The sequence below is a fragment of the Haliotis cracherodii genome, unplaced genomic scaffold (assembly GCF_022045235.1).
Source record: "Haliotis cracherodii isolate W230 unplaced genomic scaffold, xgHalCrac1.p SCAF_30, whole genome shotgun sequence".
NCBI classification, from domain to species: Eukaryota; Metazoa; Mollusca; class Gastropoda; order Lepetellida; family Haliotidae; genus Haliotis; species Haliotis cracherodii.
This window is the reverse complement of record NW_027266287.1, coordinates 282,961-307,773: the sequence shown is the minus strand read 5'-3', so window position 1 is coordinate 307,773 and position 24,813 is coordinate 282,961. Positions and strand designations below refer to the sequence as shown.

Genomic DNA, 24,813 nt, shown 5'->3' with positions numbered 1-24,813 from the left:
TTAAGTCGTCTCTTACGACCAACATAGGTTGCTGGGGACCTATAACTAGTTATTTTGACTTAAAATCGGAATTATCAGAAACAGATTGGCAATTCTCTGGTACAACATATAGCCATATACGGATATTTACATTCAATTACAGCATGAAAGGGTGTAAATGTTCTTCTGATGATATAAAATATATCTAAAATGTAAAAACATGTTTATGTTCCAATTATTTGCAGATGTATACTTTAACATTGTCCTCGTCACGTCCTGGTGTGAGGACAGGTGGCCCAGTCCTTCGAGGCGCCGTCATCCGCTGGGCCGAGTTGTGTTCCTTTAGGCGTATCAGAGATCTTTGATCCATGGTTCGAATCTTGCTATGTGTCTTGGTTTGTCAACACCATACTCGCGTGGTAAAAGTCTAAGGCCTGCATTAGTTCGGACTTTCTATTACATCAAACTGACTTTAATACTTTTCAAAGCCGCGTTAAACCAAATCACTCACATACTCCTGGTGAATCTGTGTAGAGTAGCGTGTTTAAGAAGTTGATCCAGCCGATGGAATAACAATCAACATTTCAGTTGCCGATAAAGCAAATAACATGTTTTGTGTTTTTTGAAAAAAAATGTTTCAGACAGAAAAGGGATTCGGCCAAAACTTCAGATGTAATTCCCTACATCCAGCATCCCATACGAACAACTGGTTTTGTTTCTAAAACATGAGACAGTTTGGTTTCGGTAAATCCTCAAAAACATTTTATTAGAACCAAAGCTATTCAGGTGTACATTTGAGAGCCCTGGCGAGAATAGTAGCAAACCCTTTTGGGCCAAGGATGCATTTAACGGTGACTACTTGGTCATTAAGGCTGAACCAGAAGGTGACCACCTCACTGGGAGCACCGGTTATACGGATACTGACATCAGTGTCCATTCTGATCCACACAACTCTCTGTGGAGACATCGGTACCCACTTGTCCAGTTCGCCCAGAACGACCACAACCGTGCTGGAAAAATGATATGAAACACTTCTAGTACACATGTTATTGATGACAGGTATCGTGCACTCAACAACGCTGGACATCCAACACTCAACAGCACTGGGCATCCAACACTCAACAGCACTGGGCATCCAGAATTAAACAACATTTGACATCCAACTCTCAACAACACCGGGAATCAGGCAAGCACCAACAGACGTCAAATTAATGCACCGCGAATATTGTACTATAGGATAAAATTCCTACAATACTGAGTGAGTGAGAGAGTTGGGTTTTAACGCCGCTTTTAACAGTATTCCAGTTATATCGCAGCGTGTCAGCTTAATGTGATGCATGTCTCAGACGTTTACCACTTCGGTGAAACCCATGAGCACGGGTATGATGCTTACAAACCTAGAAACATAATCTAGAACCCACAATCATAGGTTTCTGGCGTTCCCAAGGGATGCAACTCTGCACAGCGAATCGCGGCGCCTAAGACGACTGGGCCACCCGTGCCCCCTGCCGGCACGATAAACTTGAGGGGAGATATTTCCGAAGCTGTTATGGAGCCTGTTGTTATCATTGATCGGTTGGCCGATCATTGAAAGGTGATTATAAAAATGTGTCAAATATATTCGAAAAAAGATTGCTGTAGACTGTCACTGTCAGTCTAGCTTGATCAGACGAGTCGTAGCAATGGTGTTAGTTAACGATCATGCAGTTAAACTCTCGGACGTTTTTCATTGTAAGCTAAAACGGTTCACGGTTAAAGGGTCCAAACGATCAGGAATTGCCGGGGATTCTCACGGGAATGTGGAAGTAGCCTGTCGGTATTTACGTTAGTTCAGGAATACCGTGTCGTGAAAAAAGTATGGATGTCAAATTGTGTCGTTCTACGCTTATGACAATACTGAATAAACATGTCTTATTTCCAAATCTTTCTTTAATGAGATGCTTTATTCGACTTACTTGTCCCCCATGGCTATAGTAGGCGAGGTGTAGTATAGACAGTAGGCAACTGTTGAGCAGCCAGATAGAACCAAGGGGGTGTCATCAGTGAATATATCGATGTTGCTTGTACTGCTGTGTGAAAACACTCTGCTGGTCGGAAACTGCAGAAAAGTATATCAAATATTTAACAAAAAATAATTATTTACTTTTTCAGTATTACTGTCTCAAGATACCTTAAGAGTTAAACTGTAGTTGTGTATCAACCGCAAGTGTTTATTACATGAAGTTTACCAGTTATCAGTTAATGTGAATCAGCTGTCGTGGCCAATTTACCTGTAGTTGTGTTACCAGCAATTGGCAATTCCTTCTACTGGATCATCTTATGCAGTTGTGTATCAACCGTATTTGTGTATCACCTGTAGTTAATATATGTAGATGTGCATTACCTATGGTTGTGATTTACCTGTGGTAACTGTTGAAATCCTGCATCAGTTGGGGTTATCGTGTATCCTGCAAGGAGGTCGGCGGCCAGTATGATTCCAAATTTCCACATTCCACCAAAGTCAGAATATGTTGTGTACACCTCCCCAGACGGGCCGTTGAAGTCAGCGCCAAACGCGAGCTGCAGTGTAAATATCAGTATTATGTCCTCCCCATTTGTACCAGTAATCATTACAACAGAGCCGTAGGAAATACGTTTTAGAGTCATGTATTTTTATTACTATGCATTTATAAAGCATCTGGCGCATGAATACATAGCGTGGGAAGCCCTGTACATTGTCGTAGTAAGGTTTGGGTAAAATATTGATATATACGCTTCAAAATCGTGAAACGCAATACGGATATTTTTGGCCATAAAAGCAAAATTAGCGGACCAAGGGGTGCAAAATGAAGAGATTCAATTTATTTTAGTGTCAGTGACAAATTTCCCGGATCAAAATGATCACAACAAAGACATGCAAACCATTAGTCGGGAAACACCTACGATTCGGAAAAACGCCCCCAGTGCGTTAACAAAAGGACCTTGAGCTTCGCGTTCTGCGCGTGCGGCAGCACAATGAACGGTATTAAAGTGATAGTTCAACAAAACTCAAAATCCATCTTTTTACATTGTTGTATGTGCCACGTTTTTCGACTTTAGCATGTCTCACATTCATTACCCGGGTCCTTTAGGATTTGCATCATTTCAACAGGGATAATTATCTATTAGTCCTAGCTTGTAGTCTATTCAGTATATTGCAAAATCTATATTTCAAACAAACAACAGAAATGTGGGATTGTGCCCGAGACTTACGTTCAGTGAGCACAGGCCTTAACTGTTAGCGAGACGCCTATACATAGTGTCTATGACACCATAATCTATTGTTTTCGACAGTGTGTTGACATGACGTCTTCGCAAACAAAAGTGTGTGAGACAATGAGCACGAAGCAAACATTATCATGCTCTACAGAATTTCTGAAAATGATATTCTCGCTCCTATATATAGAAGATTACTGATGCTTGTTCGTGTGTTACCCTTCGTATTTGGTTGTCTATGGCTGTGGCGGGTTTCGATGGTTTCAGTATCTTCCCGTCGGCATTGACGCTCCTGTAAAACAACAAAATGGTACAGGCATCACTCCCTTTGATTAACAAAAAATAAACGACGAAACCTTTTCCATCATAAAAGATATTAAACGTCAATTCCAAAGAATAGCCAATGCCGGTTATCCAACGAAACAGATTCAATTCGGCGCAAAGGGCAATTGCACGATTCCAACTACATCATAGGCATGTGTTCATGAATCTCTACCAAATAGTGATGATACCAGGTGCTCGCGAAAACGTCAGCTTATCATAACCCGCAGGTGGTACCGTAAAAAAACACATGGAAAGGCATGTTCACCTAAAAAAACATGGGTATTACATTGGACATCATTTTTATCACTGATGCGTCAATTTGGGATATGACCTCCACGTGTCTACCATACGACGTCTTAAAAACTTTACTAAGGCCTTGAATGTTGGAACCCTGATCACCATTTTGGAGCAAGAATCGTATTAAAAACAAAATCGTATTGCAACGCAAACCTTGCCTTTTGTTATTTAGGTGGGTGCCATTAATTAATTCCAACATTGACGAGCGTTACTGTGATCCCGTTTCATATACTAATGTATGATATTGGGAAATTTTAGAAGCACATAACTTGACACTTCTTTTTTCTTTGAAGTTGTAAGTGTACAATTAATAAACATATTGCTGAATATTAATATACATAGAAATAAACATATTCATTCTAAAGGCATTAATGTATAGCTTTCTCATCAAGCAAAGCGTATTTTAATCATATTGCACTTTCAGTGCAGTATCAATATAACATCGTGAACTAAACAGTCAGTCTCAACACAAAAGGTATGCACGTGCATATGGACTGCTGGACAAAAGAAAGTATACTCCCATGTTTCATGGTGGCTAAAATGAAACAAACAAGAAATCGTTATTCGTAATGATGTATGATACGGGTATCAAAATGTGATTTAAACCTTCAATATATCGTGTTTCGGCAATTTACAGCCTAGTAACGTTATAATAACGTTTGTAATCTTTTGGTCAAATCCAATTTTCAAGTATATACTTTCCTTTACCCGCCAGTTAACACTGATCTGTGCCGCCAACTCGTCAAAGTGTACACCACAGAACGAAGACCACATTTGGTGAGACTGATGTCGAACATGCAACATAGTAAATGCCATGAGACATCATGCTTAATTGATATAAAGTTTCGGACGTTGTCTGGTTCCCTCCCCGAGATGTTCTGGCTTCTGAGGGATGCAACCCAACTCACTTTTCAGATTTCCAGCTGCTGTGTTCTTGAACAGTGAGAGCGGCGGTCGGGTAGCCTAGTGGTTAAAGCGTTCGCTCGTTACGCCGAAGACTCGGGTTCGATTCCCGACATGGGTACAATGTGTGGAGCCCATTTCTGGTGTCCCCCGCCGTGATATTGCTAGAATATTGCTAAAAAGCGGCGTAAAACCATACTCACTCACTCATACAGTGAGACATGTTTTGAGTACGTGGGGCATATTGCTTACGTCATTATTATTGATGCGTTGAGGGCCCCTATCATGTCTCCAGGTCCCACAGGGCCAGTGCTAAGGGTTGCTATGAGGGCATTCAGCTCCGTGTTCGGTTCTGACGTTCCTCCTGAAAAGATGAATATCTATGTGTGTCTGTCATCGTGACTGGGTGAGTTACTTCAAACAAAACCAACGATAAAGTCTAACAGAAGAGTTACATGATAACACAAACGTTGTGATAAAATAAATGTATTGATAAATAGTAATTGATTTTAAGAATGATATTGTCGACATACCAGGGTAGTGGGATACCCTTTTAATGAGTACCTGTGTTCAAAGTCACACCTGAATTCCCCCTTTTACATGCTGCTTTATTGCGAGTGAAAATATCAGATTTTTCACCATAACTTGTGTAAAAAAATTGTGTGTCAGAATTCGAATTTTAAACTTTGAATATGCTTAGTTTTAATCTATAAAAAGAAAAATCTTTGTAAGGTCAAAGGGGTCCTAGCTCAAAGCAAAAGTACATATCGATACACTTATAACTTCAAAGAGGAGAATGCATCTGAATATCCACAACATCATATACAAGTATATTAAGATACGAATAACATTACCAGTCGTCATATGTTTTTCATAACACAAAACATGTCCATTTGAAAACATAACAATCAATTTCCAAAGTTACACAATCTTATGCAGTCCATTGACATGAGATAAAAGCGGCACATATGGTTTCCATATTCATTAGAAATGGCTACTGCAAGCAGAGACTTTTGGACAATTCCGACAATATCATGTGCTTCTGAATCACTATCAAATAATGATGATACCTAGTAGTAATAAATAGCAGAAAATAATCTTTGAAAGGAAATCATTCTACTGTTTTAAATTTTGGAAAATGCGTCAAATATTTCTTTGGCTTGGTGTCGTTTGTTTGTCATTCAGAAACAAACACACTTTGTCTGAGTCAACAGGCTGTGCGTAATGTGACATCACTTCATTTGGGGAATGTGACGGGAACTTATCCTTGTTTTATTGTCTTACCAATATATTTATTTCCTGGCTGATATCGCGTTGTCCAGAAGGTGTCCTTATATGGCCTGATTCCCATGGCGTGAGCGAATATTGATGAGACGCCGATCTTCCATTGTTCCAAGCCTGGGTGATAATCCATACTAACACGAGCCTTTGGAAAACCAACAGGTACAATGAAACACATTGCTTGTATGTGAACTATCACAAAACAGCATTTTCTACTAGAATATGAATGATTTTAAAGATAAAAGAACGAGGCAATATCATACTGATGAACTGAATACTACACAAGGTATATGAGACATGCAGCTTTCAAAGATAAAAGAAACGAGGCAATTAGCCTTGAAGGAGTTACAATTGAACGTGGCATCGGCATTATTCAGCCATGTAGCGAAAAAGGAAGATAGCGTCCCCGAAAGATAATGGTGTTAACTAACTTTTATATAATCTTCAGGGTGTCTAGCAAAATTAACTTTGATGTTCCCTAGGCGAAAAATTCTCCCATGGTGTCCTTTGTCTGTCATTTTGTCAGCCATATTGGATTTCCGACGATGTACACCAACGTTTGGCACATGAGACCATTTGTGTGTGTAATGTGAACATGAGAAAGACTTTGAATGGTTATTTCCCTGAATAAATTAGTCTTCAATCAAGGTGGGGACATTTATTTTTACTTTAATTTTGTATGGCGTGAACGGGGATCGAGCCACCGAAAGTCTGTTACCCGGGCAGATACCCTGTACACTAGACCACGGAGGCGGTCTCCGTGAGTTTGGGTAAATTTGGTTGAACTCCGCTCGAACTTTATTTCAGTTATGGACCGCCTCCGTGGTCTAGTGGTAGAGCGTCCGCCCGTAGAGCGGAAGGTCCGGGTTTCGACCCCCGGCCGCGTCATACCAAAAGACGTTAAAAGATTGTACTTGTTCTTACCCTGTCCGGCGCTCGGCATTAAGGGGCTAAAACAATGACTGGTCGGCTCGGGATCAGTATTCTGTGTCTGAGTGGGCCCGGGGTATTCATGTTAAACTGCGGCATGGTATCTCAGTGAGCTAGCACTATAAATCGGCATCAGTCCGGACTAGTACAAGCAGCCACACAAACACACACACACACGTACATGCACGTCGCCATAAGTCCAATAATCTTGGACGCGACGTTAAATTCCATTTCACCTCACATATTTCAGTTATGTCGCGGCGTGTAAGCTGGATGATAGACGAGGGGCTCAGAGAAACCCACGAGTTTCATAGACATATGAAGGGGTCGAATCTGGCCCAATGATCGTAGGTTTCTGTACAGAGAGTTCCGACGCCTTAAACGACCGGGCCTATGTCGCCCCCTTCTCGATACAATACATCGAGTCATCGAAGCTACTATGAAAGATAAAGAGTCAGCCAAGGCAGGGTATGCAGGTATGTCTTTGCTTGTGACCTCACCTGTGTGACAGACGGGATCTCCAATGCTTGTAATATATGTCTGGAGTTGGACATACAGTACTGGATGGTCACGTTGTTGTCTATACCTGCCTGGCCCATCTGCTTTAGCCACCTCTCCCCCAGAGACACATTGGTCTGCAGAGCTTTGACGTTCACAAATTCATGGTTCAGCCAGTCCTGGGGAATATTTGAAAACGATCTGCTCAGAGACTAACACCCGAGTGTTTTTTATGTCAAATATATGTTCCCGTGTTTGTTCAGGTGAGGAAGTGACCTGCCTTTGCATGTGTTTGTGATAGGTGTCACCAGAGGGACAGAATACACTCATCTTTTCGCGAACACCTAACTATATAGTACTATCACTATTTGATAGTGATTCAAAAACACATGTTCATGATTTAGACGGCGTCGTGTTTGGGAATTAATAAATCCGTTCATGGGAACACCCAACAATGTGCTGGATGATATACAGACACCGATGTAAACAATGTGCCATGACATCGTGTTACAACTGAAGGTTTCTCGACATGGTTTTCACCACAGTTAATAATATAAACACTGATTGGAGACGTGGGTGGCCCACTACATACACTCATCTCATCTCTTTTTGAGGAACTATTTTATTCTACGATGCAGCTGCTTGTTGTATGGCTGTCAGTGTAAACATGAAGTCAAAGGCACTAAATACAATTGTGTATAGATCTAGACCTACACCCTTCGATGTAAAACACTGATAAAACAAAATTATAAGAATTTACTTTCACTTTGTGTGAGTTTGTTGGAACCTTCACTCTATGAAGGTTGATACTCCAATTAAAGTGAAAGTCAATTCAAGGGATGCTAATGCTTATCATTTCTCTGTACGCGAACAGGTGATAGTGAATGTGAATATTGACAGCTATGAATGGTCGGACATGAGGGTCGGAATGTCTAATATACTTAACATTTTTTACGAGAAAATACATAAACGTTGGCACTCGTGAGTGAGTGAGTGAGTGAGTGAGTGAGTGAGTGAGTTGTGTTTAACGCCGCTTTTAACAGTATTACAATTATATCGCGGCGTGACAGATTAATGTGGGAGGAAAGCCCGAAGTGATGCAGGTTTCAGACGTTTACCACTTTGGTGAAACCCACGAGCACGGGTATGGTGCTGACAAACCTAGAAACATAATCGGGGCGAACCGGGATTCGAACCAAAAACATAGGTTTCTGGCGTGCCCAAAGGACGCAACTCTGCACAGCGAATCGCGGCGCCTCAGACGACTGGGCCACCCGTGCCCCCCGCCGGCACGATAAACTTGAGGGGAGAGATTCCCGAGGCTGTTAATGAGCCTGTTGTTATCACTGATCGGTTGGCCGATCAATGAAAGGTGATTATAAAAATGTGTCAAATATATTCGTAAAAGATTGCTGTGGACTGTCACTGTCAGTCTAGCTTGATCAGACGAGTCGTAGCAAGGATGTTCGTGAACGATCATGCAGTTAAACTCTCGGACGTTTTTTCAATGTCTGCTGAAACGGTCCACGGTTAAAGGGTCCAAACGATCAAGATAACGCTCCAGTTTGTGTTCGTGCTAGAGAATTCCCATGGCTTCCCATGGGAAAGTGGAAATAGTCCGGCGGTATTTACGTCCTTTCAGGAATACCGTGTCGTGAAAAAGGTATGGACGTCAAATTGTGTCGTTCTACGCTTATGATATCAGTTCCGTGGTCATGTGACCTGTCTCTCGTCCATGGAAAGGCCGTTTATCGTGCAAACTTCACATCATAAGCTTATACCCTTTTACCGTTTTCTTCCACCTACCTGTTCATAAGTTATCAAACCCCATTCTCGTCCTGACTTAAGGAGATCGTCCCAAAATGTCTGCGGATAAAAATAATTATAGCATTTAGATACGTTAAATGAGTGAGTGAGTGAGTTTGGTTTTACGCCGCTTTTAGCAATATTCCAGCGATATCACGGCGGGGGACACCAGAAATGGGCTCCACACATTGTACCCATGTCGGGAATTGAACCCAGGTCTTCGGCGTGACGAGAGAACGCTTTAACCACTAGGCTACCCGACCGCCCCTAGATACGTTAAGGATTTTCCAACATATATTGTCGTTTCCCACCGCCGTGACATGGCGGAAATATTGATACAAAGAGGGTTAATACCCTACGCACGAACCAACCTACCAAGTCCAATATTATAACACATGCACATGTCCCCGCATGTTCTTTGTATTAATTATAATCTTGTAAACTACGGTTATAACGAACTCAAAGTGAGCACTATCTTTAGTTCGTTATAACCATAGTTCGTTATAAGCATATATACAACACATCTACAGCACATATACAGCAAATTGACAGGGTCAAAACACATTTCGTTATATCCGTCAGTTCGTTATTAGCGTGTTCGTTATAAACGTAGTTTACTATATGTCCATATCATTATGATCTTACTACCTGTGTAGGGCGAGAAATTATTACCTGATCGTCGGGGACAGCTCTTGATCCTTCGATAATAAAGTTGTACTTTCCACCATTCTGTTTTGCATAAGTGGTGTCCCCTGACCTAGTCGAATAGAAATAGCCCCATGCTGAGTCTGTGACCTTTGGTGACTCTTAGATAATACATTGCAAAACGATTAGGAGTGTTTGGTTGATAAAACGCCTGTATGCCAGAGGGACATACAACAACAGCAACAACAGCGTAATACTACTACTACTACTACTACTACTACTACTACTACTACTACTACCAATAATAATAATAATCTCAATGTCGGTGTTGATTTTGTTGATGGTTCTGTACTGCTGGACGGTACAGAAATGAGTGTTAACCAAGCGAAGTGCCATATCAAGTCGGCCAAGACTCAGTTTTTCAAGGGGAGGCTATCTGAACGACCACAGCATCGAGTTTCCTTCACTTGAATGAAGTCGGCTGGCCTGAAAAGTGAAACAGAAGGCTTTCTGTTTGCTGCTCAGGACCAGTCACTCCCAAATCGAAACCGTCAATGTGTGATTTTGCATCAAAATGTGAATATGAAATGTAGAATATATAATGAGACTGTCCAACACATTGCGAGTGGATGCCCAGCTTTGGCACAGACACAGTATCTTAAGCGACATGAGGAGGTGGCTCGATCATTTTATTACCGTCTTCGCCATGCTTGTGGTTTTGACACAGTGGTCTATCCGTGGTACGACCCGGAATATGTAGAGGGCGTCATGGAAAATGATCAATACAAAATTCTTTGGAATAGGCCCGTATACAGCCTCATACCTATCCAGGCCAACAAACCTGATCTTGTCCAGTTTGATAAATCCAATGAAATCGTTTATATTATTGAATTTTCTGTCCCTTTTGACACCAATGTGATTGACAAGATTGAGGAAAAACATGGCAAATATGCAGACCTCGCTTTCGAAATGTCAAGCTTGCATCCCAAGTACCAAGTTGTCCGACTCCCCATTGTTCTTGGCGCCTTAGGTTTGGTACCTCCCAATCTGTTGACTGACATTGGGAGAGTACCTGGGTTTGCTTCCAGGAATACAGCCCTTCTGACAATCTGGGTAATGCAGAAGGTTGCAGTGTTGGGGAGTCTTCACATTTTGCGAAAAGTTCTGGGTGGGTTTGACGAGGCGGCGCTTCCTGGGAGAAGTCCCATTCGCTGTCTGGGCTGCGTGTAGAGGGGGCAAGGGCCCTGAGCTGATGATGAGCCTAACCAGTCTTACTGTGCCAGGATCACCCAAATCCTCTTTGCATTTTCTATTTTAATTTGCAACTACTACTGCTGCTACTACTACTACTACTACTACTACTACTACTACTACTACTACTACTACTACTACTACTACTACTACTGTCCCTGGACCACATTTGGTCGATGAGTTGCGTAGCCATCAGTCTATATTCGTCTGTCCGAGTCCCAGTTTTGACCAAATGATTCTAGGTTTGCAAGCACCACACTGAAGCTTGAGGGATTTCAAGCTGGCACACCATGATATTTGTATTACTGTTCAAAGCGGCGTAATTCCAGACTCACTCACCAAATCACTTACCAAAATTTATTGTGGGCTGACACCGGTAATCCAGTTTTATTGTACACCCATCTACAAAAAAACAACATTCATTTGATAATTAGGAGCCAACATATTGAGCATGAAAATGAATTCTCAGCAGTCGTTATGGAGGGGTTACCTTGGTAATGAGAAATAAAAGTATTCAGCATGTTTCTAGATTTGTCAGCACCATACCCGCGCTCGTCGGTTTCACCGAAGTGGCAAACGTCTGAGAACTGCATCACTTCGGGCTTTCCTCCCACATTATGCTGACACGTCTTTATATAACTGTAATACTGTTAAAAGCGGCCTTAAAACCAAACAAACTCACTCATGTATTGCACGTGCATGGGCTTAACCAGTGATCGCGATAAAAGTTTTGGGGTCGCCTTTTTCCATTACCTTTATTCCTGCACGTGTCATTGCCCTTGATAATCGCCGTCCATTTGTCCAGCTTCATAAAAGCATCTAATCAGTGTGACAAAGGCATAAACAACACGTTCTTCACCCGTTAATCACATTGTCAACCAACATTCAATAACGACGCTGAGTGTATCTAGATTATGCAGGTGAAGGAAGGGTGTATATTGCAAAGTATTGAGGTGTTGGCTGGTGAAATTGGTCATCTAAAAGAGGTGTTAATAGAAAACGTCAATGCCAAAGAATCACTAATCCGACAACAAAGGTTCCTTTCGACGAAAAGGTTAAACAACGGTGATGTTTGTTCAGTGGATCAGTGAAACTTATTGGACAAAATATTTTTACCCCACAACTTTTCAATCCATCTTTTTAAATAAAGTTATTTCCGACCAAACATATTTGGGAAGACATCCCAGGACAAAATGCATGGGTGCTTGTGACCGCCAACTCTGGCCAACTTCCGTTATCTTTTAATACAAAATGTGGTTATTGAGAAAAAATAATATGGATATTTGAATTTTACATACTTTTGTTATTGAATATCAGTAGGATTATATTTATTGGCTCCGTTGGTGTCATCGTATAGTTATCTGACACACACGGGGGCACGGGTGGCCCAGTCGCCTGAGGCGCCGCCATTCGCTGTGCAGAGTTGCGTCCCTTGGGCACGCCAGAAACCTATGATTGTGGGTTCGAATCCCGGTTAGCCCCGATTATGTTTCTAGGTTTGTCAGCACCATACCCTTGCTCATGGGTTTCACCGAAGTGGTAAACGTCTGAGACCTGCATCACTTCGGGCTTTCCTCCCACATTAAGCTGACACGCCGTGATATAACTAGAGTACTGTTAAAAGCGGCGTAAAACCCAACTCACTCACTCACTCTCACTCACTCACTCACTCACACACTCTGACACACAAAGGAGGGAATGAACAGTTTGAAGTAATCCCGCTGGGGCTGCTAATTGGCAAGGGCCAGCCTCCTTTAATATACATCTTGTTGCTTGATAACTTACTGCATCCCATGGGGAAATACGTCAGGGCGGCCTACCCATGTCTTTACACCGTCCCCCAGTCCTTTGAAGTACCACCATGAATCATACTGTATGTATCTGGAAGATTTCAAATAACCTTTATGTTTATTGTCTAGCAAAGTACCGATGAAATAAGATTAATTTAATTTCTTCAATGGCTTTATCATGTCGCCTCTGACGACCATCATAGTATGCTGGGGATAAATTGTGTCCCGGAATCCCGACGTTGATTCTGACGTTGGGGTTTCGATAACGTCAAAAACGTCATTGACCAACATGTATATGTTATACGAGCTGACACTACAATGATAAAACATAGAATAACCAGCCTATATTCTGCCGAAACAGATTTCACTTGGCGTAAAGGGCAAATAGCTGTGGAAATTATATAAAAGGACCACTGAAAATCAGGTAAAATGGTAAGCATGTCCTGTGCTACTGGCGGCACCCGCCATTCATACAATTTGCATGACAAAGTTAGTATTTATTGCCTGACGCAGCACAGCTGTGCTCCTGCCTTGCGACGTCAGCCTCTAAACAAACCAGACAATCAAATGATTGATGAACCAAAACAATCCAGTAACACGAGATTGCTTGTTTGTTTGTCTCTTTGTTTCAGCAATATTTTAACAATATGACTGCGGTCTGTTAATAATCGAATCTGACCATCCGATCCCGTTAGTCGCCTCATACGAAAAGCAGGGGTTGCTGAATACCTTTTCTATCACGGATCTTCACGGGTCCAGTGACACGAGTATCATTACTGATTTTGTTTAACCTAATAAAAAAACGATGTGTTAATTTTTAGTTATTATTCTGTGCTAATTGAACTGTTGAAATGTTAATTGAATTGAATTGTGTATTGAACTGTTAATTTTTCATTTTGATTTTGGTATTAATTTTGAAAATGTAACACTGTTTAGTGATTTCGTAATCCAAACTGGCTGGCTCATTATCGTGTAACTCACTAACATTCGAATGTCATGTTTCTCTAGTCTTTACATGTACTTACTTGAATGGAATGCCTGTTTGTGGAAAATATGTAACGATATCAAGCATTGTATCTTCATAGTTCTTCCCGGGCACAGTGTTGTAATAGTAGTAGGCCCCTGTGTAAACATAGGATATAGTCACAGGTAAATTGTGTTAAAACATCTACTTATGTACATTTACGGGTATGTTATCATACATGTGAATTTTACGACAGTTCTACACCTTTTTTTAAATAAATAGATAAACAGGGGTAAACAACATATTTTTTTTTAATTATTCATAAAATGTAAAGGATGCTCTTATAGTCGGGATATGCTTGTTGTAAGAAGCGACTAAGGGGATCGGGTAGTCAGGCTCGATGACTTGGTTTGAAGCATGTCATCGATCCCAATTGTAAAGGTCGATGCTCATGATATCAATCACTGGATTCTCTGGTTCAGACTCGATTATTTACAAACCTTCGTCATAAAGCTGGAATATTGCTGAGTTCAAACACACAAACAAACAAATTATAGTCGTGAGGTTATTATGCTTGTCAATCGAGAGAGACGTGTTTAGGGCCTTACAGTCACAATGAAGGAGCGGTTTGTTTGAAAGTCTAGTTATGAAAGTGTTCGCTCGTTACGCCAAAGGCCTGGGTTCCATTCCCAATACGGTGTATTATGTGAAGCTCATTTTGGATGTCCGTCGTCGTGATGTTGCGTCACATACTGTTCACATCGGTGTGAAACCAACACACCCTCTCATGCGTAAATGACGAAACCCATTGTTTACATTCACTAAGCGATGACGTCCCTTATACGTGCAAGGATCCGCTGATTGTTGGTGCGAATCTAACCGAACACATCAGCCTCAATTTACATATTATAGTTCACATTTACGAGATTACAAGCAACGGAGTATTCATCGTGACAAGACGGTACTAATAATACTTTCTCCATACGTTTCTCCGTAACATTTGACGGAACATAATTGACTTGAAAGATGTTAATTCTGCACCCTCAAACCTTGATTACATGTTCCACACAGAAGCAGAACACATCATCAAATGTGTATTCCATAGTGATGTCATTTCTAACTGAGGCAGGTGTAATCGTCCTCCATAATGTCAGTATACCTGTGTCCCTCAGCAGAAAGGGGGGGGGGGAGTTTTCACGACTCACATTTCACTTATACCCCTGGTGAAGGCATATCAAGCAACACATTGAAATGTTGTATTTGTCTGAGGGCGGGAGTGGGACAAGTAGTTATCAGTTCAAGTAGAAGATCAGCAAGATGGCTTCTCATATTTCCGGGTTTCACACATTACAGCTCATCAAATATTAAATTTTAAAAACAACCCCAAATCAGAAAACATTGAATACAGCTGTGAGACAGACATGTTTCCCTGATAACAGAACGGGACTAGTACTGAATGCTATGCAAAATCATCCAGAGATCTAGAGACGTGGTTTGGATAAATGATGATATGATGCACGCGGTCGCTATTAGCAAGTGAAAAGTACAGACGATCTCCGAGCTTCAAATCCCATTTGACACCGTTTCTCAGCCAATCATATACGACATCGAGTCCAATTCGTTTTACAATAACCGATGTAAATATATGTATGTATATCATGCAACATTGTATGAGGGGTAATATATAGGACAGACATTTGAGCACACCCCTCTCTTGCCAATACCTATCTAAATCTGCAGAGCAATCAGGATTGTGTGGGTGGTACACTCAGCGACATTGCTGACGGGTCACCCCAATGATAAGAGGTGAAAATATAAAAAAACGTAGCTTTTTCAACTTCCAAAAGTGCGGTTCAGTTGCATCTGGAATGAACCATTTTATACCCACATTGACTGTTACTTGTCATGTATTGCATGGCTAAACCATAGGTTGGCTTCAGGCGTGTTGTGGGTGGTTGTTTTCAACGCACTCAATCTTGAACTTTTCATTGTCGTTTTTCCAGTTTCATTAAACAATCTAATTAGTGTTGGATAGGCATAAACAACTTGTTCTTTCAATGTCAGTGTCACTATCAACGTTCTCAGACCTGTTGGTGCTTGTTGACACATGTTCATGTTTGACGGCCTATATATCTAGGTGACCCTTCAGTAATGACAGTGAGTATCTACAGGCGAGACAACTGGGTGAGGCCTTCCTTTATCAGTCGCACGATCCATGCAGGCCATGCAGCCACCCGTCATTGTAGTAAACAGGCGGTGGTGTGTGTTGTATCGTTATCAGTCCAATAGTAAACAGGCGATGAAGTGTGTTGTACCGTTATCAGTCCAATAGTAAACAGGCGATGAAGTGTGTTGTACCGTTATCAGTCCAATAGTAAACAGGCGATGAAGTGTGTTGTACCGTTATCAGTCCAATAGTAAACAGGCGATGAAGTGTGTTGTACCGTTATCAGTCCAATAGTAAACAGGCGATGAAGTGTGTTGTACCGTTATCAGTCCAATAGTAAACAGGCGATTGGGCGTGTTGTACAGTTATCAGTCCAATAGTGTACTGGCGATGGGGCGTGTTGTACCGTTATCAGTCCAATAGTAAACAGGCGATTGGGCGTGTTGTACAGTTATCAGTCCAATAGTGTACTGGCGATGGGGCGTGTTGTACAGTTATAAGTCCAATAGTGGACTGGCGATGGTGTGTGTTGTATCGTTATCAGTCCAATAGTGGACTGGCGATGGGGTGTGTTGTATCGTTATCAGTCCAATAGTGGACTGGCGATGGTGTGTGTTGTATCGTTATCAGTCCAATAGTAGACTGGCGATGGGGTGTGTTGTATCGTTATCAGTCCAATAGTGGACTGGCGATGGGGTGTGTGGTACCGTTATCAGTCCAATAGTGGACTGGCGATGGTGTGTGTTGTATCGTTATCAGTCCAATGGTGGACTGGCGATGGGGTGTGTTGTACCGTTATCAGTCCAATAGTGGACTGGCGATGGTGTGTGTTGTATCGTTATCAGTCCAATAGTGGACTGGCGATTGGGTGTGTGGTACCGTTATCAGTCCAATAGCCGATGTAGTTTACTGTGAGGTCAGACTTCACATAGCGGTCATCACGCCCGTAGTAGTGTTGCAGGAACGTCCCCCAGTCTTCCAAGGCCTGTGTTTCAATACAAAGATAACAGTACATTGTTGATATCAATGATTGGTACACGAACGAGTGAGATAGATTTGACGATGATTTGAAAATTATTTCATTCATATATATATCAGAACATGTCCGCTGAATGTTTAATACCGGTAAGTGCACAATGTCCCAAATCGGAGACGTTCATTTCTGTGATGTGTCTCAAAGGTCACATTATATAACATTACACTAATGGCATGACTTATTTGCATATCACGTGATTGGAATTTCCTCTTGTTTGTAAACAAACGCGCTTATTCTGAAATTAGAACAGAAAGGCAATTGAAAGCCTTTTAATGCGTTTTGCAGATTGTTTTGCTTTATGCTAAAGATATGCCACTTCTACCGCGACAGTGAGGAGTATGATCAAATATATTTTCATATAAACGTGACCGTATCGATAATTCTCAATTGGGTTTTGATGTCTGCACGTACAACCATTGCAAGCAAAGGATAAATACGCAAATCCAAACATATTTTCCTTTACAATTTCATAACATAAATTTGTCAACGTAAACAACGAACAACAAATGTGACGATTTGTGTGGTACTGTGGTACAGGAAATAATTGTTCGTCGATAAATAACCCAGAACATTTGCATCTACCACACGCATGATCAAGTTGAAAAAACAAGTTTCAATTCTATTTCAATCATACAAATTTACAAATTCAAATTTTCGAAAAGAAAATTGGATAATAAAGATTATTGAGATAAACGTGTTCGTTCGTCACGCCGGATTCAATTCCAGAAATGTTTGCAGTTTGATGGGACTATGTTTGCTGCCTCCGGAGGGATACAGATGGATATTGCTGAAGCGGCGGATTTGAAAACCCACTCGATCACTGAAAGGTCGTTATATTATTAAATACCTTGTTAATCCCCTGGCCCCCGCAATAGGCGATGGTCATCATTTCAAAGTCTTTGGGTACGTCGTCAACAGATCCCAGAAGTCCCCAGTGAGCTGCTCCCTGGACATTTAGCACTGACTTGTGCCACATCGATGCAATCATGAACTTACTGGCTGGAGAGATGACGAAAGTCGTGGCTGTTTGTTTTTTGTCAAATATTGCCAGAGGTCCATCTGTGATTCCCTGGTTGTAATCTGTCATGACCTCTCCCCATCTGAAATAAAGTTCATCTCAAAGTATTTATTGAAATTCAAAACAGTTTTAATTGTTATAAATGCAATGTAGGCCCTTGTCTTAAGCTTCAGGTTGATAAAAGAATGTGTTTGTGTAATTTTCATAAGATGAGTGAGATGAAATGGGGTTTAACGTCGCGTTCAAGATTATTTACTTATATAGCGACGTGCATGTACGTATGTGTGTTTGTGTGGCTTTTTGTACTAGTCTGTACTGATGTTGGTTTATAGTGCTAGCTCAGAGATACAATGCCTGCAGTTTAACATAAATACCCACTCAGACACAGTATACTGACTCCGAGCCGACCGGTCCTTGTTTATCCCCTTAATGCCGGGCGCCAGAAGCCGGGGTAAAAACAAGTGCCATCTTTTAACGTCGTTTGGTATGAGTGAGTGTGTGAGTATGGTTTTACGCCGCTTTTAGGAATATTCAAGCAATATCACGGCGGGGGACACCAGAAATGGGCTTCACACATTGTACCCATGTCGGGAATCGAACCCGGGTCTTCGGCGTGACGAGCGAACGCTTTAACCACTAGGCTACCCGACCGCCCCTCGTTTGGTATGACGCGGCCGTCGGGCGGAGGTTCAACCACTAGACTACGGAGGCGGTCTTTTCATGAGGTATGTTATATAGTTCAGTTACGCAATACCAACTTCCCGAACTTCCTCCTCGTGTCTCCGGTCATCATGCCACCGTACGACAGGTAACCAAGGCCAATATCGGACTTGTCAACCACCTGGAAACTCGGGAACCCGGAAATTGTCTCATCTCTCAGCGTGGCACTTGCGTCATGCACATCGTCCAGGTATTTCTGTAGAAAGTGAGAGTGAGTGAGTGAGTTGGGTTTAACACCGCTTGACGCAGTATTCCAGTTATATAACGGCGTGTCGGCTTAATGTGGGAGGAAAGCCTGAAATTATGCAAATCTTTGGCGTTTACCGCTTTTGCCAAACCCACGAGCACCTGTATGGTGCTGACAAAAACTAGAAACATGACAGGGGCGAACCGAGATTCGAACCAACGATCATAAGATTATGGTGTGAACAAGAGATGCCACTTCAGGTGTTAAAATAAAATATTACACTGGAAGTCCTAAAAAATAGGTGTCCAAAAATCTCCAAAACACCCTCGCTCCGCCACACTCCTCTCTCAAACTAATGGTAGGACAATAGGCATATACCATGTACATCGGTTCCTTCCCCTTACACGCATGGGCAACACCTTACGCAACCCGTGTGCACCCCGTTGGTCATTCGTGTGGAACCCGTCCGCCACGCGTGTAATAAGAGGGAATCGAACCCGGGTCTTCGGCGTGACAAGCGAACGCTTTAACCACTAGGCTACCCGAACGCCCTCTAACACCATGAAAAACTGTTAAAAATGAATATTGAACTATATGAATTAATAATTAACCAAGGAAATAATATTAACCCGACCTGCGTTTATCTATCTCTCTGTAACTATTATCGTTAACATGTGTCTACTTTTAAGTGTATATATTTATACCATACATCTACCTGTTTAAACAGCACCAGTGGGTAAATGGGCTGTATGTAATACATGACGCTTGTCTGCATCTGATGGGATCCTGCCTTGTACAGAAAGTCCACAGAATTCCATTGACCCATTCTATCCACGCCGGTCCCATTGGTGACGCTGAGTAGGGTGAGCGTGCCCTCCTCCACAGAGAACATCCGACCATCAGCCCTGAAGAACGTGCTCTCGCTGAAGAACCAGGGCCGTCCATTGATATTTAGGTTATAGTCGCCATCATCCGTTATCGTCAAAGACAAGTCGGGGGATTTTGAAATCGGTATTGTGCGAGAAGCTGTAATAGAATACATCAGCAAGTTATTGAAACATTCTATGTGTAAGGGGCGTTACACTCGTTTCGCGGTTTCTGGAAAAAGAACGCAGTCCAAACAGTAAGTTAAACGTACGTTGTCGAGTCTTTTGTCACACAGCATTAGTACTGGTTGCTACGAATGAGTGAAAATTAGTTCGCGGAACCCCCACCACCACCACCAACAACAATAACAATAACAACAATAATATAAATAACAGACTGAATAATAATAATCCGAACGACCACTGTGTATGTGTGTTGAGAAGATCAGCAACCCCGCAGAGTCCTTCGCTTGGATGAAGCCGAGTGGCCTGTAAAGTGAAACAGAAGGTTTTCTGTTTGCTGCTCAATACCAGCCACTTCCCACTCGAAACCGTTAATGTGTGATTTTACATCAAAATGTGAATATAAAATGGAGATGCAATAAATTACACTGTCAGTGGATGCCCCGCTTTGGCACAAACATTGCATCTTAAGCGACATGATGAAGTGGCTCGATCATTTTATTACCGTTTTCGCCATGCTTGTGGTTTTGACACAGATGTTCATCCATGGTACGACCCGGAATATGTAGAGGGCGTCATGGAAAGTGATCAAAACAAAATCCTTTGGAATAGGCCCGTATACACCCTCAGACCTATCCAGGCCAACAAACCTTATCGTGTCCTTTTTGATAAATCCATTGAAATCATTTATATTATTGAATTGTCTGTCCCTTTTGACACCAATGTGTTTGACAAGATTGAGGAAAAACTTGGCAAATATGCAGACCTCGCTTTCGAAATGTCACGCTTGCATCCCAAGTATCAAGTTGTACGACTCCCCATTGTTCTCGGTGCCTTAGGTTTGGTACCTCCCAATCTGTTGACTGACATTGGGAGAGTACCCGGGTTTGCTACCAGCAATACAGCCCTTCTGACAATCTGGGTAATGCAGAAGGCTGCAGTGTTAGGGAGTCTTCACATTTTGCGAAAAGTTCTTGGTTAGTTTGACTAGGCAGCGCTTCCTGGGAGAAGTCCCATTCGCTGTCTGGGCTGCGTGTAGAGGGGGCAAGGGCCCTGAGCTGATGATGAGTCTAACAAGCCTGACTGTGCCAGGATTACCCAAATACTCGTTGCTGCATTTTTAAGTTTAATCTGTATATCGCTGAATGCGCAGTCATCATCCTCATTCACTTAGTAACCATGTACAAATGTGCGTATGATAACTTGAAGATGATGAGGGCATGCACAGAGGGCTACACCATCAGCCAACTACACCATCGGTCAACTAGTCAGTGTCCATTCAAATTGCATTTCGTGACTATACAGTTTCAAGACTGTGTTTCTCTGAACTGTGTGACAATAAAAAGGGCTCTGAACGTTTAGTGAATTCCTTCGACTATCAAGTAGTATACCCCAAACTTGAAGTATGCAAGGATATAATGTATCGTCATTTAAACAAGGTCATCTCTTTGCTCGAATATATCTCCTTTTTATCATTCATTTATATTCGTACCATGTATTTGTGAACAATATACACGAATATAAAACGTGACGACGACCTCTGATGGCCGTGAAAGCTGAGACGCTGCGATTTGCTGTGCAAAGTTATGTATAATTACAGTAAACTACGTTTATAACGAACACGCTTATATAGCGAACTAATTTTTAGTCCCGACCATTTGTTGTATATATGCTGTATGTATGCTTATAACAAACTACGGTTATTACGAACTAAATTTAGTGATCCCCTCGAGTTAGTTATAACCGTAGTTTACAGTTCCTCTTTTGTCCTCACCCTGTTATGATCCCTTGTCTCCCGACTTGTGATTCTTTGCCTTGCCAAAGTCAAACGTATACGATATGCATCACTTGGACTTTTGTTCCACGTTGCGTAAAATTGAGCCATTGTATCTAGGATAATCACGTACACGTGGAACGAGGTAGGACTGACTCCACTTTCTCAGCCTCTGTGCATTACACATTTCTGGCAAATTGGTTAGTGTCGTCATTTGTTATAGAAATAGCCATGCAGCATTATCACTTACCCAGAACGTAGCTGTCGACTGCGGTAATAAGAAGTATCGTTCGCAGAATAATGTGTCGGTAGGCGTCCATCTTGGCAAACAGTGGCATGTCATGTGTACACGGGTTATCAGAAGCCTGTCATTGATTGAGTCTTGACTGATACAGACCCTCTGAGGGCAGATAATGTCAAGAAGATGATACATGTCTGTGTAGCGTTATCAAAAGTGGCAGCAGATAAACTTTATCACGTCGAACACAAAAGAAATATGAACTTTGTTCAGTAAGTATGTATAGCTGACTTCGTTGATCTAACGGTTATTAAAGGCACTTAGGACGCCCATCCATGTGAGCAGTTGGTACAACATTCAAGGCCTCAGCAAAGCTTTAAAAACGTTTTACAGTAGACACGTAGAGGTCATTTCCTCATAATGACGCATCAGTGACAAAAATAATACCCGATGCAGCTACTTATATTGACGTGAAGCGTATGTCCCAGTGTTTTTAAGGTGAACAATTGACTTGTCTGTGTATGTGTTTGTGATGGATGCCAAAGGTGGGCAGGATACGCTCACCTTGTTGCGAACACCTGTGTCATCACTCTTGGTGCTGATTCATTAACACATGACCATGATATCTTCGGAATCTTACAATGGAGACTTCTTTAGAGAGACTTCTTATGTCCATAGAAAGGGTTTCGTGGCTTTTACTTTTGTGAAAAAAGGGTGAGAGGTCTGTGCCATTTGATGTTTCAAGAATGTCAAGGCTGATGGGAGGATACTCCAACTTGCAGATTTCTTATGAATATATACTAGGGTGAATATATGTGTATGTGTATATATATACACACATACAAAAATGAGATAAATGTTCACTCGGTCTACATGTTATATATAATTAAATATTAAAGTCCATGTTAGTCCAACATCTTATTTATATAAGTTTCAGACATTTAGGAGATAAACCTACTGTGTTTTGAAATTTGATGTAGTTCCACTGTAGAATAGATACCTCTTTAATATAATTTTGAACCGAGCGCTTTATCTAGTTAAAAGAAGCAAGATGACAACCCCGATCTATGATGTGGTTCAACATTTACCTGTAGATTTACTGGGATTGATCGAGCCTGCGGGTACATCCATATGATTACTAATGGAACTGAGTCTGACTGAACAGCCGCTGTTTAGGCTGCAGACGAGCCGGATATTTTGAAACGAGGTTCTGCATGGTGTGACCTGTCAATTTCAAGATTTCACGGATCCAAAGCCAAATAGTGACAGAACTTAGACATTTCTGGTCCAGAAATAGTAGGTCGTGTATGATTTTCATAATTGTGCATGTTCTGAAATGAATTTCATCAAGTTTCATAAGCTGTCACTTCATTTGGGACATTGTTTTCATGGACTTTCGAAGTGGTTTGTTTTCTGATGCACTTTCAAAACCCCTCCTGCACATTCTAACGGTGGTGGTTGACGGAGATGGTAATTGATATCGATCAGAAAAAGGTTTGTAAACACCATGTTGTCATGAATAAAATGTCTTCAAACACATTTTATTATGTTATATTTCACTTTCATTGTCGGTTGTTTCAATAATGAAATTACCTGTTCGTGGGTTTAAGAAAAAGTTACTAAAAAAATGAACAACTATTATTTTCTCAACAAAATTTATTAGATATCACTCTTTCACTTATTTTGAATGTGTGAATCTTTGAATTATACCTCCCCACCCTGAATTGAGAACCGTTCTAACGTGTCCCGGTTGTCATTTTATCTGCACTGCACTCTCAGTTATGGCTGCCAAAGAAATTGTTAACAGTAACAGTGCTGTTAAAGAATTGCAGGAAACCAGAAGACAACCCAGTACTGATGCACAGTGTGATGCTGTTCAACATTAACACGTTGACTAACTATCCCTGCTGGTGTGATGTTGTTTTTTCAAACAATTTTTTTATAATGTTATATTTTACTTTCATTGACGGGTGTTTCAATGAGGAAATAGATTAAATTGTTCCCATTCTGGTCACCATAGAACATTTCTCTAACAGTTTCATAAACATTTCATTTCTATGCAAAAGATATGCCTTCGTTAAATCTTTTAATGTCATCATCGAAGCAGTCAGGGTTGCGGCCTAGATCGCCCCAAACATCCGATATCAAAGTACCGTATTTCCTCTATTTGACACTACGCCGTCTATTAATTTCGCGAGAGCCCTTGACTCACGTTTCCACAATAGTATATATTTCAACTATTCATGTTTTACTTTCTGATTGTAGATTTTAGTTCCGGTTTGTCGAACGGTAAATATAGAAAAACTAAAATGTGGCTTCAAATATGGCTTCATTCTCTACGGCATAATTGTTGATTGAAGCTGAGAGTTGCGCGGCCGCCTGGTCCGAGGGTGCAGGTCAAAGGGGAGGACACTCCGTCCACATTGAACCAGAAAGCGACGGATTCTGCCGCTGCCCCTGTGAGGCTGATGAGGATGTCGTCCCCGATGCTGATGTCAGTCACTCTTTGCGGGGACATCGGGACCCACTTGGCCAACTCGCCCTGAACAAGCACCTGCTTCCTGTAATGATAAACCCACATCAGGTATTTGGGTTGCGACTGTATAAGTCCACAGTAAGAGAGAGAGAGAGAGTGTATTTTATCTAAACTATTTCTTATAAACATTATTTTTGTCAAAATCAGGTTGCTGTACGAGCGAGAAATACATGTCATGTTTAAAAG

General features: G+C 41.5%; 2 protein-coding genes across 2 annotated transcripts in view; both read right to left on the bottom strand.

Moving 5' to 3' along the window:
* Window positions 1-729: 729 nt before the first annotated feature.
* On the bottom strand, window positions 730-22,191 carry LOC139477002 (uncharacterized). The gene is made up of 17 exons (XM_071259562.1): window positions 22,104-22,191; window positions 19,746-20,056; window positions 18,882-19,039; window positions 17,953-18,205; window positions 16,949-17,054; window positions 13,964-14,060; window positions 12,934-13,029; window positions 11,500-11,550; window positions 9,925-10,009; window positions 9,253-9,312; window positions 7,449-7,625; window positions 6,022-6,163; window positions 4,990-5,101; window positions 3,433-3,505; window positions 2,380-2,538; window positions 1,935-2,077; window positions 730-989 (listed from the first exon to the last, which is right to left on the bottom strand). The coding sequence occupies exons 1-17, from the start codon at window positions 22,189-22,191 to the stop codon at window positions 758-760; spliced, it is 2,343 nt and encodes a 780-aa protein (XP_071115663.1). The 3' UTR covers window positions 730-757.
* A 1,615-nt stretch (window positions 22,192-23,806) lies between these two features.
* LOC139477023 (uncharacterized) overlaps window positions 23,807-24,813 on the bottom strand; it is a 28,843-nt gene continuing 27,836 nt past the window's right edge. Inside the window, exon 17 of the mRNA XM_071259584.1 lies at window positions 23,807-24,652. Coding sequence (XP_071115685.1) covers window positions 24,421-24,652 — 232 coding nt within the window. The 3' untranslated portion in view covers window positions 23,807-24,420. The remainder of the gene's footprint in view (window positions 24,653-24,813) is intronic.

Bases quoted from the DNA above. Each gene is read 5' to 3' on its own strand.
- LOC139477002 (XM_071259562.1), bottom strand. From the start codon at position 22,191: ATGCCACTGTTTGCCAAGATGGACGCCTACCGACACATTATTCTGCGA. The intron at 17,055-17,952 runs GTATTTAATAAT...ATTGAAACACAG, and splicing joins GGGGCCAGGGGATTAACAAG to GCCTTGGAAGACTGGGGGAC. The intron at 11,551-12,933 runs GTAAGTTATCAA...GTTTTTTTGTAG, and splicing joins GTATTTCCCCATGGGATGCA to ATGGGTGTACAATAAAACTG.